Source organism: Ascaphus truei, unplaced genomic scaffold, assembly GCF_040206685.1.
Source record: "Ascaphus truei isolate aAscTru1 unplaced genomic scaffold, aAscTru1.hap1 HAP1_SCAFFOLD_957, whole genome shotgun sequence".
Taxonomy (NCBI): domain Eukaryota; kingdom Metazoa; phylum Chordata; class Amphibia; order Anura; family Ascaphidae; genus Ascaphus; species Ascaphus truei.
This window is the reverse complement of record NW_027457296.1, coordinates 37,181-58,869: the sequence shown is the minus strand read 5'-3', so window position 1 is coordinate 58,869 and position 21,689 is coordinate 37,181. Positions and strand designations below refer to the sequence as shown.

At 48.8% G+C, this 21,689-nt stretch overlaps 1 protein-coding gene across 9 annotated transcripts in view; it reads right to left on the bottom strand.

Moving 5' to 3' along the window:
* The window catches only part of ARHGAP44 (Rho GTPase activating protein 44), a 73,432-nt gene that overhangs the window by 23,776 nt on the left and 27,967 nt on the right, over positions 1-21,689 (bottom strand). For all 9 annotated transcript variants that reach the window (XM_075585152.1, XM_075585158.1, XM_075585157.1 and 6 more), the window contains exons 2-13: positions 14,171-14,210; positions 13,634-13,738; positions 11,877-11,953; positions 10,376-10,487; positions 8,594-8,670; positions 7,503-7,620; positions 5,995-6,063; positions 5,113-5,194; positions 4,269-4,396; positions 1,998-2,109; positions 1,225-1,306; positions 197-277 (exon numbers count right to left, since the gene is read on the bottom strand). In XM_075585152.1, the coding sequence (XP_075441267.1) occupies positions 197-277; positions 1,225-1,306; positions 1,998-2,109; positions 4,269-4,396; positions 5,113-5,194; positions 5,995-6,063; positions 7,503-7,620; positions 8,594-8,670; positions 10,376-10,487; positions 11,877-11,953; positions 13,634-13,738; positions 14,171-14,210 (1,083 nt within the window). The remainder of the gene's footprint in view (positions 1-196; positions 278-1,224; positions 1,307-1,997; positions 2,110-4,268; positions 4,397-5,112; positions 5,195-5,994; positions 6,064-7,502; positions 7,621-8,593; positions 8,671-10,375; positions 10,488-11,876; positions 11,954-13,633; positions 13,739-14,170; positions 14,211-21,689) is intronic.

Sequence of the window (21,689 nt, the reverse complement as noted above, 5' to 3'; positions counted from 1 at the left end):
TGAGCGCGTGGGGGGGGTAGTGACGGAGGTTCCGTGGCCACAGAGGTTTATGGCGGGTGTAAATTCCCACTGCAGGTGGGGTTACATAGTCATGTGATATAATCAGCCCTGGCGCCCCCGAGTCTCCGCCCCGGCGCCCCCGAGTTTCCGCCCCGGCGCCCCCGAGGTCTCCGCCCCGACGCCTCTCTGCACTTACTTGAAGTTGTTGTAATTGATCTTAGGAAGCTTCTCGCAGGCGTTCCAGAGAGCCTGAAGCCTCTTGTCTTGGTCCTGGACGCTGGAGAGAAGCACATGTCCTGGGTTATAGACCCTCCAAACTCTCATTGTGACATCCCGCTGGTCACAACCAAGCTTTGCAACATGGCCGCCCAACTGACATGAACCGGGGACTCAAAATCTGAGAGCCTGAGGCCCTCACAAACTCAGTGACAGAAGTCAAATAGACATATAAAGTCTTTTTAATGGTGCAGACATATGACCCCCATTCATTTCAGCTCCGGCGACCCCCGTTTCCGGAAATACTTACCTCCATAGATGGCGCCGGTGCCCACTCCGCACGGCGAGTAGGGATCACGTAATGGGCGGAGTTTCAAAGCTCCCGTGCCCTGCGGGCCAATAGAAAGCCGTGACGTCATCAGGGTCCGCTTCCTATTGGCCGGCGTGACGCGGGCGCTTTAAACTTTGCCGAGATATCGGCGCCCCCTTCGGAGGTCTGTATCTCGGGGAGTAGGGGGTCTGCGGAGCTGCAATTAATGGGGTTCAGCCCCGGAGAGCCCCTGCTTATAATGTACGTTAAAGAATAATCATTTTAAAAAGCGCATGAACGGCCCCTTTAAAGGATCAGTTCCGCGTCGTTTTTCCGGCCTCCCTATTCACATTAGGTAGGAACCGCGTTCATTCCGACTCTGGGGACCCCTGGTTGCCGAGATAATTACAGGATCAGGTGCCGCCTGTAGCATCCTTTCCAGAGAAAACAAAATGGCGCCGAAATCGCCCGCATTTCTCGGGCCAATAGGAGGCCGCCACATCATCCGTCTGGCTTCCTATTGGCTGGCATGACCTGAGAGATTTAAATACCAGGAAGTAACTGCCAGCAGCCTTCCAGGGGGGTGTCTGGGGACGCTGCGTCCCAGATATATTGTATAAGGGGCGGCTGCTTATTTAGCTTATTCCGTGCTGGAAGATCCTGCAGATTATTACACGAGAAAGGTCGAATAAACTCACTTGGAGGCCTGAATCCATTCCTCGTACAGCTCAAAGGTCATCAGCGGTTCAGGAAGCTCTCGGAGATAAGACTTTAGGGCGCCTGAAACAAGAAACCGTTCCCTTAAACGTCTTATTAAATCACCAAGCCACTGTCCCATCTCCCTGCCACGTAGCAAGCCACTGTCCCATCTCCCTGCCACGTAGCATCACACTCCCAATATAATATACGTGTAAACTCTTTTGCGGTCAGAGGATGCGACGCATTGTGACGCGACATGACAGTTCTTCAGTGATAAAAATAGAGTGTGCGGATCTCGTTAAATCACGCAGGTCTCTTCTTCACGTGTACAGAGCTTCCCTAACCTCGCAGGTCTCTTCTTCACATGTACAGAGCTTCCCTAACCTCACAGGTCTCTTCTTCCCATGTACAGAGCTTCCCTAACCTCACAGGTCTCTTCTTCACGTGTACAGAGCTTTCCAAACCTCACAGGTCTCTTCTTCACATGTACAGAGCTTTCCAAACCTCACAGGTCTCTTCTTCACGTGTACAAAGCTTTCCAAACCTCACAGGTCTCTTCTTCACGTGTACAAAGCTTTCTAAACCTCACAGGTCTATTCTTCCCATGTACAGAGCTTTCCAAACCTCACAGGTCTCTTCTTCACATGTACAGAGATTTCCAAACCTCACAGGTCTCCTCTTCACATGTACAGAACATCAGAAGAAAAAGCTGCTGTACTGTGTGAAAGTCTCGTTTTCTGCATCGATCGTCACACCCCCCACAGCTGTTTACCTGCAATGGCGTGAGGGTCAGCGGAATACTCGGCCACGTCCACTGCGCAGCAATCCAGGGCGGCTTTCAGCTTCTTCAACTTGGAGGCCGAAGGTGCCACTCGAAACAGACCCTGGTGGGAGAGACACGTGGGAGGGACACGTGGGAGGGACTGATTCCTAACTGTACACGTATGTATGCGTGTGCACCAGGCACACAAACATACACAGAGAGCGCCCACACACACTGATACACACATACACACACAAACACACACTCACATACCCACACACACATACACACACACATAGATACTTGCGCACGCACACACACACACACACACACACTGATACACACATACACACACACAAACACACTGATACACACACTCACATACCCACACACACAGATACGTGCGCACACACACACACACACTGATACATACATACATACACACACACTGATACACACACTCAAATACACACACACAGACATGTGCGCGCACACACACACACACACACACACACACACACACACACACACACACACACACACACACACTGATACATACATACACACACACACTGATACACACACAAACACACTGATACACACACACACACACACACACAGATACACACACTCACATACACACACACACACACACAGATACGTGCGCGCACACACACACAGATACATACAGTATCGTGCGTGGCACTACCCAGAATCCTCATCCTGCAACTCAACCCCAGGTTTGGGGACCTGGGGATCACATACATGTGCACCCCAGGTTTTGGGACCTGGGGTGCACATACATGTGCAAGCATCTTGGCTCCAACGTCTTCATGGAAACCAATGCCATTGGTGGGCTGCTTACAAAGCGTGTGTTTCTGTGAGGTAAGTGGGGCTGCTCCTGCACCACACTTTCACATCATAACTACTGCTGTTTTATTACCCAGCTGGCCAGCACTTGGGAGGATGAAACCTGCCACCCCACCCCTGCCCCGTCCCGCTGAGAAGAGGAGGAATGCCGAGGCCTGACCCCACAGGAAGCAACAACAAAAATTGTTTCCAGCTGACCTTTTTCAGAGGGAAACCGCTTTCCCTTCCTTTCCCTTTCCCCGCGACCCGAAATTATCTCAAGTGGAAGTGTTACGTATCCCTGCGAGAAGAGAAGCAGAGGTCTCCGGGCATGGCAGCGGCAAAACCACGAGAGCTTACAACGTGGGGGTCTCCAAAGGGGCCACGCCAAATAAGGGGGAGTCGAAGGGCCCCAATGTCATGCTAGATGCATTTAAAGACTTGAAAATGACTATACTGCAACAGTTTGCAAATACTGATACCATCTGTACCATATATATTTACATGATGTACCATATATTTACATGATGTACCATATATATTTACATGATGTACCATATATATTTACATGACCTTAAAGATGCAGCAGTCCAAGCTGCCGATTTTTTTTAAATTCCCCTTTAATATGTGCCTCAATACAATCCACACACTGACCCTATGAGTGTTGCTGGAGGAGAAGGGGGCCCTATGAGTTAGGCTGGAGAAGGGGACCCTATGAGTGTGGCTGGAGGAGAAGGGGACCCTATGAGTGAGGCCGGAGGAAAAGGGGACCCTATGAGTTAGGCTGGAGAAGGGGACCCTATGAGTGTGGCTGGAGGAGAAGGGGACCCTATGAGTGTGGCTGGAGGAGAAGGTGACCCTATGAGTGAGGCTGGAGGAGAAGGGGACCCCACGAGTGAGGCTGGAGAAGGGGACCCTATGAGTGAGGCTGGAGGAGAAGGGGACCCTATGAGTGAGGCTGGAGGAGAAGGGGACCCTATGAGTGAGGCTGTAGGAGAAGGGGACCCTATGAGTGAGGCTGTAGGAGAACGGGACCCTATGAGTGAGGCTGGAGGAGAAGGGGACCCTATCAGTGAGGCTGGAGGAGAAGGGGACCCTATGAGTGAGGCTGGAGGAGAAGGGGACCCTATGAGTGAGGCTGGAGGAGAAGGGGACCCTATGAGTGAGGCTGGAGGAGAAGGGGACCCTACGAGTGAGGCTGGAGAAGGGGACCCTACGAGTGAGGCTGGAGAAGGGGACCCTATGAGTGAGTCTGGAGAAGGGGACCCTACGAGTGAGGGCTGGAGAAGGGGACCCTATGAGTGAGTCTGGAGAAGGGGACCCTATGAGTGAGTCTGGAGAAGGGGACCCTACGAGTGAGGCTGGAGAAGGGGGCCCTACGTGTGTTGTTGGAATGCTGCAGTCCTCGGGGGTGGGGAGTTATCTTCCTACCTCCTCCTGCATGCCACATTCCAGCAGCATAGTGACGCAGGCCTCGATGGGAAACGCGATCTCTCGCCCGCTGATAGTCAAGTGTTCGTCCAGGGGTTTCCCGAACGATGGCTTTTCAATCCAGGCCTCTGGGAGTAGAACAACACAGAGAGTAACCCTCCAAAAAAAACCCACCCCAATCTACACCCAAGGTAACCCTGAACTCCATCATACGAAAACGCCATTTGTTTCATTCCCTATTACAATGCAGTGTGGATAAGGATGACATTCGCAGTCTATAAAGGCTAAATATTATTAAAGCAACAGACCTCCCTCCGTAAGGGGCGTCGGAATCTCAGCGCAGTTTGACCCTCCCGCGTCACGTGGGCCAACAGGAAGCCGCACCTGATGACGTCACGGCGTTTTATTGGCCCGCAGGGCGCGGGAGTCTTTGAAACTCATGAACCCTGCAAGCCGAGCAGCTACCGGCACCCCCTACGGAGGTCTGTATCTCTAGTTGCAGGGGGTCCCCGGAGCTGAAATGATTGGGGTTCCGCTCCGGAGACCCCCCTGCTTCAGTCCTGTGTTAAAAAGAAATGGTCAAAAAAATGTGCGCACTTGGATTGCCGCTTATATACATTATATATATATATATACACACACAATCTGGTATTCTCCTACTGACCGTGTAAAAAATATAGCTAATCATAACTGCTTTGGTGGCAGATCTGTTCCGGTCCCATTTTTAAGAGGTCAACAAGAAAGTCCATCTCATGATGGAAGGCCGTGCCGTGGGTGTTAAAGCAGGAACCCAAGCTGGCGTGCGTGTTACCGTATACTCGGGAGAGGGGTCCTTGGTACCCACCTTGCTGGGCCTTGATTTGGGGAAGCACGGCCTGCAGGAGAGCGAGGGACTTCCGGTGATATTCCGCCTGTTCTTCTATTAGCTGAGAGGAGGTTAACACATGGTGTGAGTTACAGCCCTCTGGTACACACAGCCCATTCCCAAACATCAGCCCATCCCCCACCGGGGGGGGCGTGAGGCGACTCCGAGGGGTACGCCCAAAACCATCTGTAATGGTGGACCCCAGGCAGTATAGCGGGGTCCTGAACCCGTGAGGGGGCTGCGCACTTAGTAAGGCCCCAAACTGCACCTTCGCATGACGGGTGTGGCTGTCACTTACAGCGCGAGCTTCCCACAATGCTTTGCATCCATAGCAGCAAGGCATTGTGGGGCGTGACTTTGGAAGCTCCCGCAGTCAGTGACATGTATACACCCCATGCTGCCTGCACACACTGAGGGGCAGTTTGGGGGATTATTAAGCGTGTGTTCCCCCCACCCAATATACGTGTACCTACTTACATAGCCTATATAGGCAAAGGAGAAAGATAAGAGACTAGAAACATGGATATTTCTCTATTTTTCAGTATCAAAATATCAGTTTTTTTAATGATATTCACATGAATATAATGTATGTTAAGTCATTGTATATTGCCAATTTTCTATTGTCTACATTTGCACAAATTGACGGCTTTCTATCTACATTAATAAAGTGATTAAAAACAATTGAATGATGTATATCTCTCTCATTATTCTCTTCATATGTTCACTGAACAGCGCACTGCACACGCGCACACACACGCGCACGCACACACACACACGCACGCACACACACAAAATGCGTTGCTGACACAGAAAGGGTTACAGTGGGCGTGCCCCTCCTCCCCCCGCGCCCCCCACTCTCACCGTCTGAAAGTAGTGTGCGTAGTCTATTTCTTTGGCCACAAAGCTGTACATGTCTGCCGAGAGCTGGTCCTGCGGAGAAAGGGAGATGGAACATGGCTACACTGGTGTCACCAACAACCCTATCCCTGCCAGAGAGGCGGGGACACAGGAGCAGTTAGGGGAGGAGTTATAGGAGCAGTTAGGGGAGGAGTTATAGGAGCAGTTAGGGGAGGAGTTATAGGAGCAGTTAGGGCAGGAGTTATAGGAGCAGTTAGGGCAGGAGTTATAGGAGCAGTTAGGGCAGGAGTTATAGGAGCAGTTAGGGGAGGAGTTATAGGGACAGTTAGGGGAGGAGTTATAGGGACAGTTAGGGGAGGAGTTATAGGGGCAGTTAGGGGAGGCGTTATAGGAGCAGTTAGGGGAGGAGTTATAGGGACAGTTAGTGGAGGAGTTATAGGGACAGTTAGGGCAGGAGTTATAGGAGCAGTTAGGGCAGGAGTTATAGGAGCAGTTAGGGGAGGAGTTATAGGAGCAGTTAGGGCAGGAGTTATAGGAGCAGTTAGGGCAGGAGTTATAGGAGCAGTTAGGGGAGGAGTTATAGGAGCAGTTAGGGCAGGAGTTACAGCAGGTGTTATAGGAGCAGTTAGGGGAGGAGTTATAGGAGCAGTTAGGGCAGGAGTTACAGCAGGTGTTATAGGGAGCAGTTAGGGGAGGGGTTATAGGGAGCAGGGGTAGGAGCTGCCTGGTACAGTATTATTATGGTAGTTTGAGTTGGTAACCATCTCGTCAGATGGGAGAAAGTCAAACAACAAGTTTCAACTATTGGACATCCGCCCCACTGCACGCTGACATGAGGGAAATATTCTACCACGACATCAATAAGGAAACTGCATCAACCTCCAGCTCTGAGTCTGACTGGGAAGCTCTCCGCGGTAACAGGAAGTCAGAGGGCCGAGTCTGACTGGGAAGCTCGCCGCGGTAACAGGAAGTCAGAGGGCCGAGTCTGACTGGGAAGCTCGCCGCGGTAACCGGAAGTCAGAGGGCGAGTCTGACTGGGAAGCTCGCCGCAGTACCAGGAAGTCAGAGGGCGAGTCTGACTGGGAAGCTCGCCGCGGTAACAGGAAGTCAGAGGGCCGAGCTCAGAGGGCCGAGTCTGACTGGGAAGCTCGCCGCGGTAACAGGAAGTCAGAGGGCGAGTCTGACTGGGAAGCTCGCCGCGGTAACAGGAAGTCAGAGGGCCAAGTCTGACTGGGAAGCTCTCCGCGGTAACAGGAAGTCAGAGGGCCGAGTCTGACTGGGAAGCTCGCCGCGGTAACAGGAAGTCAGAGGGCCGAGTCTGACTGGGAAGCTCGCCGCGGTAACCGGAAGTCAGAGGGCGAGTCTGACTGGGAAGCTCGCCGCAGTACCAGGAAGTCAGAGGGCGAGTCTGACTGGGAAGCTCGCTGCGGTAACAGGAAGTCAGAGGGCCGAGCTCAGAGGGCCGAGCCTGACTGGGAAGCTCGCCACGGTAACAACAAGTCTTGACATACCCTGCAAATCTCCACGCGGTTCGCTGCCTCCTCCATCTCTTCCCTGAGTGCGTCAGCTTTGGCGCCCGAGGGCTGCAGGTTGGTGGAGAGGCCGGAGGACTTAGCTGACTGTTGACACCTGTTGGCAAAGCGTGGGACAGAATACTGTAACAGGAACTGTATTGGCACATAGCTATGTGCATCACTATATAATGGGGGCTGTATAGGACCTATAGTTATACAGAAAGGAACATCCACAGAAGGTGGACACTATAACCCCCTAGAGATATATAGCAAACAGCCCAAAAAGGACACTGCGCTCTCAAGATGTATCAAATATAAGAATATATTGTCATGTCATGTTCTCGCTCCCTCACTAATTACTCCCCTTTGTTTTACCCATTTCGGTTTGAAGGATAATAGTCTTCCTATGTTCCCGTCTGTGCTGCGAAGCCTCAGCTGGTGATTCATCGCAGCCCGGAACCGGCGATACACCCGCCAATGGATGACACAAGGAGTCCGTTTAATTAACTACCTGGGAGACGGCTCCTCTGAGTCACACGGCTGCGGTTTGCTAGCTCTCGCAGTAGCAGACGGACTCGGAGATAGGGAGGTGACCGCTGGCTCTGACATAATGTTACAGAGACAGCACTTGTGGATGGGCCATGCAGCCTGCTGCCATTACAGGGTGACATGGCGACAATGAGACAGGAGAGACCTATGGTCAACCTCGTATGTGACACACACAATACTTTCTCAGTCCTTCCCACGGCAGTGACACAAATGTATAAAAAACACCCCAGTTTAGGGTGACACGCTGAAATGGAGCAATATTTCACTTTATGGTTTAGAATTTTATTAATATTAAGAATAGGTATTAATATTATATTATTTCTGCAGCAATCCTGATTATGTTGCGTATGGGGACACGTTTTAATGGAACAACATGGGAGTTCCCATTGGATATTGTTTGTATGAGCGCTACACAAGCCTTTTCTTCCCTCCCCTCACCTACAAAAAGGAGTTGACTAGATCTCACGTCAAGTTTCTTCAGTCCATTTGTATGAATGCTGACCCCTTAAGTTTGATACCTTACAGTGACTTGGGCTCACCTTGCTCGAGAGGAATCCATGTCCAGGACTAATTTGGCCAAGTGCTTCCTCTGTTTTTGGATGTTCGGAATCTCCACCTGAAGCAAAATGCGGAGCAGAGACGGTTAACCACCCAACCGCGGCTCCCTCTCCCACCCAGAGCATATCACCTTCTTTCCAAAAGGACTACGTGTTCAGCTGGAGCATTATATAACCAAACACTACACTCACAAACAAGGAGCCAGGGATCAAAATGGTGACTGCCTGGATCCTCAGAAAAGAATAAAGTGACCGGCCACAAAAGATTAATGTCACGTACGATAGAGGTGTGCTCGCATATCAAGCGCAGTAACAAAACGACGTGAATTAGGCAGGTTTTGGGGAATGCTAAATGGCAGTATGGATTTTGAGTCAACATGGTCCAGATTCAGAAGTCTCAGTTAAGTGACGTCACATTACGTTGACTTATCTTAACGAATCTCCAACGGACATTAACGTGATGCTAAGCGACGTTTTCTCCTGGAAGCATAGCGCCAACCATAATGGACGTTAGTGGCAGTGACATGCAAATGAGTAGAAAAATGACTTTATCCACTAAAGTCCGTAAAGGTTAACGCAGGGGACAATTCCACGTTGAACGCATCCCTAAACATGGCGTTCCTCCCCTCCAGACCCTGAAACCGGACTTTTGCCGTGTCCGAATGGGTGGAACACCGCCATTAGTCATCATGCAACGAACATTGCCTTATTTCCTCAAATGATTGCTTTCTCCTCTCTTTGTCACCTTAAACTAAGACCCTATTTTGGAGCCTAGATAGGAGTAACATTCAGGCTGGTGTAAGGACACATTATTGGAAGATAACGCAACGTTAGGACTACAATACGTGGTCTTAGATCTATGGTAATGAGATGTATTTTGGCCGATGTTTTCCCTATATATATAGCTTTCAGGAATACGGAAAAATAACGCCCGTTACTGTTTTAGGTAACGTCACGTTATGCGCCCTGATCTAACGGATATTGTCTCATCTTGTCCCAGGAAGTCATTGATCCTGCGTGGGCAGGAACGTGCTATTGTGTTCCACACGGATACTCACGTAGAATCCTTATCTTGCCACCTCAGTACGGTTAAGTGAACACAACTGTACATCCTCAGAAATAACAGGGATTGTGAAGTTTGAAAGTTCGAGTCCTGAAATCCCCAAATAAGCTAACAAAATGTAAATATAACATATACAGGGCCATATTTACTAAATAGTGCTACAGTATTACCCAAGATATCGTCCAATGCCAGAAGATACCTTCCAGTCCATTGACCTGAATGGCATGGGACTACTTAGTAAACATAAGCCATCATTACTATGGATGCCAAAAGACCATCTAGTGAAATAGTAGTGGATGTCTAGAACAGCTACCCAGTAAGTGTTGTATAAAACAAAAAAGGGATTTAACTCCTGCACGGTCACAGGGGTCAGCAACTTATTGCAGAGCAGCATAAAGGTTGCAAATACAAGTGGGAGAGAGCACAAGGATGATCAGCGGGTTTAGCAAATGGGAGGGAATGGAAATCTGCATATATAGGGGAATAGGGAGCAAGATATTTCTTATGTGTGACCTGTGGCTGCACTACTCATGGGTGGACAACATCAGTCCTCAAGGGTCATAAACAGGTCCAGTTTTAAAGGATATCACTGCTTCAGTAGAGTGACTGAGCCACTGGTCGTGCCACCTGTGCTGAAGCAGGGATATCCTGAATACCTGACCGGTTGGTGGCTTTACTGTATAACCCAGGCTGCCTCTTACCTCTGCCAGCACAAACAAGGGATCCACCACATCTCTCTCCACCTCCTGCTCAAAGTGGATCAGCTCCTGCGCTAGTTTGTCTTCTGCGTCTCCGCACAGCTTCAGCATCTTCCTGGAACAAGACAGGGGCGAGGAGAAGTCAGGAGACAGCTGGACACAAAGCAAAGTCAGGCTGGCTCTTCCACAACGAAGGAGGGCCAAGGAAGCCCCCCAGCAGAGGTTTATCTCTATGCAGAATCCTCTACAAATATTACATAAGAAATAACCATCGCTGGACAGAGACGGCACCCGACTGGATTCCAAAAGAGATAAAAAGGCCAAGACGACGACCAAAAGGAAGATGGGAGGATGAGATCATATCATGTGTGGGAGCGACGTGGAGAAGAGAGGCTGTAACCGCAGCACCTGGGAGATCACTGGGGAGGCTTCATCCAGCAGTGGGGAGGCACGGGCTGGAGAGGATGGGATGAGGGAATGTGTGGGAGCGACGTGGAGAAGAGGCTGTAACCGCAGGACCTGGGGGATCACTGGGGAGGCTTCATCCAGCAGTGGGGAGACACGGGCTGGAGAGGATGGGATGAGGGAATGTGTGGGAGCGACGTCGAGAAGAGAGGCTGTAACCGCAGGACCTGGGAGATCACTGGGGAGGCTTCATCCAGCAGTGGGGAGACACGGGCTGGAGAGGATAGGATGAGGGAATGTGTGGGAGCGACGTGGAGAAGAGGCTGTAACCGCAGGACCTGGGGGATCACTGGGGAGACTTCATCCAGCAGTGGGGAGACATGGGCTGGAGAGGATGAGATGAGGGAATGTGTGGGAGCGACGTGGAGAAGAGAGGCTGTAACCGCAGGACCTGGGGGATCACTGGGGAGACTTCATCCAGCAGTGGGGAGACACGGTCTGAGGATGATTACTGTATATATGTAACCCGTCAGGGCCGCGCCCCGTCATGCCCCGCACTCCCCTACAGACCGCCGATCGCGGCTTTAGCCTCTGCACGCGCTGCCATGCCACCAGGCGAGCGTGCAGCAGGGAGGACTGAGGCCGTAGCCTTAGGCACTTAAAAGGACTAACTAACCAACGCAAAGTAATGTATTATACAAATGTAACAGCTCAAAATTCTAGCAGCAGGTTTTCTTCTAGGGGAGTAAAGAGATTTCCCAACCTCACTCGTCACTTCTTCACATGTACAGAACTTTCCGAACCTCACAGATCTCGTCTACAGAACTTTCCAATCCTCAGTGGTCTCTTCTTCACATGTACAGAGCTTTCTAAACATCACAGGTCTCTAAAGTCCACTGAAGAAAAGACCTGTGAGGTTTGGAAAGTTCTGACACTCATCTACAAAGAACTCTCAAGCTATTCCTCCAAGTGGCATGTAGGGTAAATATATTCATATAGATTGTAAGCAAAGACTTAATATGCCTGAAAATTCCACGAAGGGAGCTGCACGCTATGAAAACCACATAAGTGTATTATGAACCATTAAGGCCTTCCTCACCCGAGCAGAGAATCGTCGCCTAAAACTGCGGAACCTTCCGTCAGACACTGGGCCAGTGTTATCAGGGGTAACTTTTTCTGGGGGAGATCAGAGAGAGAAAAGAACAGATCACAAATACGTCGTTATAAGCAAGCAGCGGCACAGCCAGGAGCCCCGGTCCCACAGAGCGAGGCGTACGAAGCGGACATTGGTCTCATTAGTGGATCCCAAGAGACCTTCGATGTTAGGCCTTAGATCAGGGGGCTCAACTCCAGTCCTCAAGCCTCCCCAACAGGTCAGGTTTTCAGGATATCCCTGCTTCAGCACAGGTGGCTCGAAGACTGAGCCTCTGATTGAGTCACCTTGGCTGAAGCTGGGATATTCTGAAAACCTGACCTGTTGGGGGAGGGTGTGAGGACTGGAGTTGAGCGCCCCTGCCTTAGATTGTAAGCTCTGCGGGGCAGGGACTCCTTTTCCTATTGTTTTATGCCTGAAGCGCTTATTCCCATTGTGTGTTATAATATTATGTCACGTGTGTAATGTGAAGCGCGATAGTATGTACCTGGATGGTACATATATATATATAAAGCTATACATACATACACACACACACGGATACATACATACATACATACATGGATACATACATACATACACACATGGATACATACATACACACACACACGGATACATACATACATACATACAATACATACATACATACATACATACACATGGATACATACATACACACACACACGGATACATACATACATGGATACATACATACATGGATACATACATACACACACACACACACAGATACATACATACATACATACATGGATACATACATACATACATACACATGGATACATACATACACACACACACACACACACACACACACACACGGATACATACATACATACATACATGGATACATACATACATACAGTGGCGGCCGATCTGAGTCTAAGACGGCTAGATCCGGGGTTCTGAGATTATCCCGGTTAGGTGCGTTTTTTGTCGTTTTCGCCCGGAGGGAACTGCGTTATTTTCGCGCTCGTGATATTAGCATTTTATTCTCGCTGTCTGCAATACTGCAATGCCGTGTAAAAACTCAGGGGGGCGTTTGCGAGCTGTTGTCTTGGAAGTCTAATACCTTCGCGGTTCAACCTACGTCAGTACACAGTCTGTGTGTGCGCGCAGTAATTGTACACACACACACATGGATACATACATACATACACACACACACGGATACATATACACATACATGCACACATACATGCATGCATACATACATGCATACATACACACACACATGGATACATACATACATACACACATGGATACATACATACATACATACACACATGGATACATACACACACACATACATACATGGATACATACATACACACACACACACACACACACACACACACACACACACACACACACACACACACACACACACACACACACACACACACACACACACACACACACACACACACACACGGATACATACATACATACACACATGGATACATACATACATAGATATATACATACACACATGGATACATACATACATAGATACATACATACACACATGGATACATACATACATACACACATGGATACATACATACATACATACATACATGCATGCATGCATGCCTGACCTGCAGAGGCAAGCGCAACCTATGGACCGCTTTGAGTGCCGGGTTGGGTGGGTAGATGTCAGATACCCCGTCGGATCTGCCTACCGATCGTTTGTCTGTCTCCGGCGCCTGCTGACCCTGCAGACACGCCGTCAGCTTCTTGTGGGTGCTATGAGCAACCTGCTTGACCAGCTCCAAACGCTTCTCCACCTGCAGGAGAAAGACGGCCCAGATTAGCCCAAACCCTTCCCTTCTGTGCCAGGACTAATGCACTCGCAGGCACTTCGGGCAGCAAGGTGCAGAGCCAGCAAACTACTCACAGACAGCTGGTATGACCTGTGCTGGCCATGCACTTCTTTACCCCAGCAAAGCAGGGTGGGGGAGCCAGCTTGGTGCATCCTTCCATATAGTAACACAGGAGGGAGAGGGAGGAGCGGGTATGATGCCTTTTATTGGACCAACAAGTAGTTGATATTGTATGTTACGCGCTTTTGAAGTGAAGGGAAGTTTGACTCTAATAAAAGGCGCCTACGTCTACCTCTGCGCTCTGTGATTCGCTTTGATCTCCGCCACTGGGGCAGTCTGCGTTGGTGAATTCCATACACAAGCCGCGTGCGCACAATAGCCACGGTGAACACCCACCTGCAAGAGGTCTTCATTCAGAACTTCTGTTTTCTCAGCCCTGGAAAACCAAGAGGAGAAGTTAATAGAGTATATAGAGTATATAGGGTATATAGGGTATATAGGGGACACACAGCCAGGCACTCAATGCGCTCTACACACCTGTACGTTGGCAGGAGAAGCTACCCTAATGATGGAGCTTCTCAATCTCTTCCCAAACAAACTTCTGCCAAGAGTGACCCATTTGTGCCCCATTCATGGTGGGGGGAGGGGGGGAGAGGGGGCGGTTAGCCTAGCCCTAGAGGTTAAGGCTCCTAGAATGAACTATTAAAACAATTAAATACAATAAACATAATATGTTGTTGTGTTATTGGGAAGGTAACTTTACCATTAAGTAACCTCCGGAACAAACACATGGTGGTTAGTTAGGGCAGGCGGAACAAACACATGGTGGTTAGTTAGGGCAGGCGGAACAAACACATGGTGGTTAGTTAGGGCAGACGGAACAAACACATGGTGGTTAGTTAGGGCAGGCGGAACAAACACATGGGGGTTAGTTAGGGCAGACGGAACAAACACATGGTGGTTAGTTAGGGCAGGCGGAACAAACACATGGTGGTTGGTTAGGGCAGGCGGAACAAACACATGGTGGTTGGTTAGGGCAGGCGGAACAAACACATGGTGGTTAGTTAGGGCAGGCGGAACAAACACATGGTGGTTAGTTAGGACAGGCGGAACAAACACATGGTGGTTAGTTAGGGCAGGCGGAACAAACACATGGTGGTTAGTTAGGGCAGGCGGAACAAACACATGGTGGTTAGTTAGGGCAGACGGAACAAACACATGGTGGTTAGTTAGGGCAGGCGGAACAAACACATGGTGGTTAGTTAGGGCAGACAGAACAAACACATGGTGGTTAGTTAGGGCAGGCGGAACAAACACATGGTGGTTAGTTAGGGCAGACGGAACAAACACATGGTGGTTAGTTAGGGCAGACGGAACAAACACATGGTGGTTAGTTAGGGCAGGCGGAACAAACACATGGTGGTTAGTTAGGGCAGACGGAACAAACACATGGTGGTTAGTTAGGGCAGGCGGAACAAACACATGGTGGTTGGTTAGGACAGACAGAACAAACACATGGAGGTTAGTTAGGGCAGATGGAACAAACACATGGTGGTTAGTAAGGGCAGGCGGAACAAACACATGGTGGTTAGTTAGGGCAGGCGGAACAAACACATGGTGGTTAGTTAGGGCAGACGGAACAAACACATGGTGGTTGGTTAGGGCAGGCGGAACAAACACATGGTGGTTAGTGAGGGCAGGCGGAACAAACACATGGTGGTTAGTTAGGGCAGGCGGAACAAACACATGGTGGTTAGTTAGGGCAGGCGGAACAAACACATGGTGGTTAGTTAGGGCAGGCGGAACAAACACATGGTGGTTAGTTAGGGCAGGCGGAACAAACACATGGTGGTTAGTTAGGGCAGGCGGAACAAACACATGGTGGTTAGTTAGGGCAGGCTGCTTCTCTAATCTCCTAATCTCTCTAATTGCAGAACGCTGAATTCATGTTATAATCTCAAATAAGAGTATCACGGGACAAACAAGGATCTTTCAAAATCCCGTGGCACGTACAGGAAGACTGCCGCTGAAAGTGAAAAGGGCTGGAGCTCGGAAAACACATTATACAGTAACGTGGGTGAACGGCTGCCACGCGTTACCTGGTTTCAGCAGCCACTAAATACACACCCAATGAGAGTCTCCATTGTTCCATAGCAACGGCGAGAGTGGAACTCCTAGGAAGAGTGAGGACACAACACAGACGGAAGAAGGGTCAGCAAGCCGCGGAAAACCCATCAGGAGAGAAGATGAGAAAGCGGCCGGCCCTGCCCGTCCCCTTCCAACGCATCCGTGTGTGGAAGGAGTAACTTACTGGTAATGAGACTGGTTTTATCACTAACATTGGGGATAAGGGGCCACAAAACTACAAGGGAAACCCACCCATCGATCACCCAACTCCTGCCATTCCCAAGCCCACACAGGCCGGCAGTTTAAGGGTTTCGTCTTCCTCCCGCAGCCGGCCGATGCTCTGCATGGACCAGACGGGAAGTTCAAACACTTCCAGTAATTGTTCCCTGTGAGCCGTGCGGTGGAAATGTGAAAAGGACGAACGTGAAGAGAAATAACATCAATCTAAGCAGTGTAAACACGCGCCGGTCCAGGTGACTGCCGCGGTGTGACCCGGAGAAGGGTTTGCACGCGACAGAGGGCGCGCCAAATCATTACACCCGCAGCTATTCAACAAGGGGCCTGCAGCTGATCTCACAAGGCGAGAGGCGCAGCGGAAACAGGGGATGCTGGGTAATGGAACACCCACTGCAAAGGCCTGTGAGTGCATGTCCTGCACAGGTCCACAAACCCATTGTCATGTCATGCAGTGGTTAAGCTGCAAACAAGAGAAGCTGCATCAGATGAGCACACTCAATGTATTATTTTTAGCTTCCAATGCATTTTAACATGGACTTCCTATAGCTTTTGACTGGTGTATTAAACAAATACACCAGGGATGACGAAGTGCAAAATCAGTGAATCAACAGAGTGATAGGTGTCCAGTCCTTTATATCATACAAGATCTTCTCCCTTTCAAGGCTCCACTCCTCTGCCCCTCCTTACATCTCAGCTTTAATCTTTTGTTACACCCTGACTCGCTCTCTCCACTCTGCTCAGGCCTGTCTCCTCTCTACCCACTGTGTCTCCACAGCTCCCTCACACCTACAGCCCTTCTCACACGCTGCACCTACCTCTGGGACTCCCTACCTCTGAATCTCTGCCAAGCACCATCTCCAAAACCCATCCGAGAACTCACCTGTTCAAGTGTTTAAATCGTCCTGGGGGAGCCCTACTCGCTAAACACAATACGCTCTAATACGCAATCTACCCAATGCATTCACATTTACGCCTCCTGTGTCTGTTACCCTCCCCATGTGCCAATTAGATTGTAAGCTCTTCGGGACAGGGACTCCTTTCCCCCCATGTTACACTTCTGTCTTGGAGACCTGACCCCATCTGCATGATTATATTCCCTGTACTGTAGATGCCTTGTAATGTTTGTGCAAACTGTACAGTGCCGTGTACCTGTAGGCAATAGAAAAAGTCAAATGTACTAATATATGATCCTGTAGTCCTGCTTACAGAATACAATGTATCACCGACCTCCTGCTTACAGAATACAATGTATCACCGACCCCTGCTTACAGAATACAGTGTATCACCGACCTCCTGCTTACAGAATACAATGTATCACCGACCTCCTGCTTACAGAATACAATGTATCTCCGACCTCCTGCTTACAGAATACAGTGTATCACCGACCTCCTGCTTACAGAATACAATGTATCACCGACCTCCTGCTTACAGAATACAATGTATCACCGACCCCTGCTTACAGAATACAATGTATCACCGACCTCCTGCTTACAGAATACAATGTATCACCGACCTCCTGCTTACAGAATACAATGTATCACCGACCCCTGCTTACAGAATACAATGTATCACCGACCTCCTGCTTACAGAATACAATGTATCACCGACCTCCTGCTTACAGAATACAATGTATCACCGACCTCTGCTTACAGAATACAATGTATCACCGACCTCCTGCTTACAGAATACAATGTATCACCGACCTCCTGCTTACAGAATACAATGTATCACCGACCTCTGCTTACAGAATACAATGTATCACCGACCTCCTGCTTACAGAATATAATGTATCATGACCCCTGCTTACAGAATACAATGTATCACCGACCTCCTGCTTACAGAATACAATGTATCGCCGACCTCCTGCTCACAGAAAACAATGTATCACTGACCTCCTGCTTACAGAATACAATGTATCGCCGACCTCCTGCTTACAGAATACAATGCATCACCGACCTCCTGCTCACAGAATACAATGTATCACCGACGTCCTGCTTACAGAATACAATGTATCACCGACCCCCTGCTTACAGAATACAATGCATCACCGACCGCCTGCTTACAGAATACAATGTATCACCGACCCCCTGCTTACAGAATACAATGTATCACCGACCCCCTGCTTACAGAATACAATGTATCACCGACCTCCTGCTCACAGAATACAATGTATCGCCGACCTCCTGCTTACAGAATACAATGTATCACCGACCTCCTGCTTACAGAATACAATGTATCGCCGACCTCCTGCTTACAGAATACAATGTATCACCGACCTCCTGCTTACAGAATACAATGTATCACCGACCTCCTGCTCACAGAATACAATGTATCACCGACCTCCTGCTTACAGAATACAATGTATCGCCGACCTCCTGCTTACAGAATACAATGTATCGCCGACCTCCTGCTTACAGAATACAATGTATCACCGACCTCCTGCTTACAGAATACAATGTATCACCGACCTCCTGCTTACAGAATACAATGTATCACCGACCCCTGCTTACAGAATACAATGTATCGCCGACCTCCTGCTTACAGAATACAATGTATCACCGACCTCCTGCTTACAGAATACAATGTATCACCGACCTCCTGCTTACAGAATACAATGTATCACCGACTCCTGCTTACAGAATACAATGTATCACCGACCCCTGCTTACAGAATACAATGTATCACCGACCTCCTGCTTACAGAATACAATGTATCACCGACCTCCTGCTTACAGAATACAATGTATCACCGACCTCCTGCTTACAGAATACAATGTATCGCCGACCCCTGCATACAAAATACAATGTATCGCCGACCTCCTGCTTACAGAATACAATGTATCACCGACCTCCTGCTTACAGAATACAATGTATCACCGACCTCCTGCTTACAAAATACAATGTATCGCCGACCTCCTGCTTACAGAATACAATGTATCACTGACCTCCTGCTTACAGAATACAATGTATCGCCGACAGCCTGCTTACAGAATACAATGTATCACCGACCTCCTGCTTACAGAATACAATGTATCACCGACCTCCTGCTTACAGAATACAATGTATCACCGACCTCCTGCTTACAGAATACAATGTATCACCGACCTCCTGCTTACAGAATACAATGTATCACCGGCCTCCTGCTTACAGAATACAATGTATTGCCGACCTCCTGCTTACAGAATACAATGTATCACCGACCTCCTGCTTACAGAATACAATGTATCACCAACCTCCCGCTTACAGAATACAATGTATCACCGACCTCCTGCTTACAGAATACAATGTATTGCCGACCTCCTGCTTACAGAATACAATGAATCACCGACCCCTGCTTACAGAATACAATGTATCACTATCTCCTGCTTACAGAATACAATGTATCACTGACCTCCTGCTTACAGAATACAATGTATCACTGACCTCCTGCTTACAGAATACAATGTATCACTATCTCCTGCTTACAGAATACAATGTATCACTGACCTCCTGCTTACAGAATACAATGTATCACTGACCTCCTGCTTACAGAATACAATGTATCACCGACCCCTGCTTACAGAATACAATGCATCACCGACCTCCTGCTTACAGAATACAATGCATCACCGACCTCCTGCTTACAGAATACAATGTATCACCGACCCCTGCTTACAGAATACAATGCATCACCGACCCCTGCTTACAGAATACAATGTATCACCGACCTCCTGCTTACAGAATACAATGTATCACCGACCTCCTGCTTACAGAATACAATGTATCACCGACCTCCTGCTTACAGAATACAATGTGTCACCGACCTCCTGCTTACAGAATACAATGTATCACCGACCTCCTGCTTACAGAATACAATGCATCACCGACCTCCTGCTTACAGAATACAATGTATCACCGACCCCTGCTTACAGAATACAATGTATCACCGACCCCTGCTTACAGAATACAATGCATCACCGACCTCCTGCTTACAGAATACAATGTATCACCGACCTCCTGCTTACAGAATACAATGTATCACCGACCCCTGCTTACAGAATACAATGCATCACCGACCTCCTGCTTACAGAATACAATGTATCACCGACCTCCTGCTTACAGAATACAATGTATCACCGACCCCTGCTTACAGAATACAATGTATCACCGACCCCCTGCTTACAGAATACAATGTATCGCCGACCCCTGCTTACAGCATACAATGTATTGCCGACCCCTGCTTACAGAATACAATGTATCACCGACCTCCTGCTTACAGAATACAATGTATCACCGACCTCCTGCTTACAGAATACAATGTATCACCGACCTCCTGCTTACAGAATACAATGTATCACCGACCTCCTGCTTACAGAATACAATGTATCACCGACCTCCTGCTTACAGAATACAATGTATCACCGGCCTCCTGCTTACAGAATACAATGTATCGCCGACCTCCTGCTTACAGAATACAATGTATCACCGACCTCCTGCTTACAGAATACAATGTATCACCAACCTCCCGCTTACAGAATACAATGCATCACCGACCTCCTGCTTACAGAATACAATGTATTGCCGACCTCCTGCTTACAGAATACAATGAATCACCGACCCCTGCTTACAGAATACAATGCATCACCGACCCCTGCTTACAGAATACAATGTATCACTATCTCCTGCTTACAGAATACAATGTATCACTGACCTCCTGCTTACAGAATACAATGTATCACTGACCTCCTGCTTACAGAATACAATGTATCACCGACCCCTGCTTACAGAATACAATGCATCACCGACCTCCTGCTTACAGAATACAATGCATCACCGACCTCCTGCTTACAGAATACAATGTATCACCGACCCCTGCTTACAGAATACAATGCATCACCGACCCCTGCTTACAGAATACAATGTATCACCGACCTCCTGCTTACAGAATACAATGTATCACCGACCTCCTGCTTACAGAATACAATGTATCACCGACCTCCTGCTTACAGAATACAATGTGTCACCGACCTCCTGCTTACAGAATACAATGTATCACCGACCTCCTGCTTACAGAATACAATGCATCACCGACCTCCTGCTTACAGAATACAATGTATCACCGACCCCTGCTTACAGAATACAATGTATCACCGACCCCTGCTTACAGAATACAATGCATCACCGACCTCCTGCTTACAGAATACAATGTATCACCGACCTCCTGCTTACAGAATACAATGTATCACCGACCCCTGCTTACAGAATACAATGTATCACCGACCCCCTGCTTACAGAATACAATGTATCGCCGACCCCTGCTTACAGCATACAATGTATTGCCGACCCCTGCTTACAGAATACAATGTATCACCGACCTCCTGCTTACAGAATACAATGTATCACCGACCTCCTGCTTACAGAATACAATGTATCACCGACCTCCTGCTTACAGAATACAATGTATCGCCGACCTCTGCTTACAGAATACAATGTATCGCCGACCTCCTGCTTACAGAATACAATGTATCGCCGACCTCCTGCTTACAGAATACAATGTATCACCGACCTCCTGC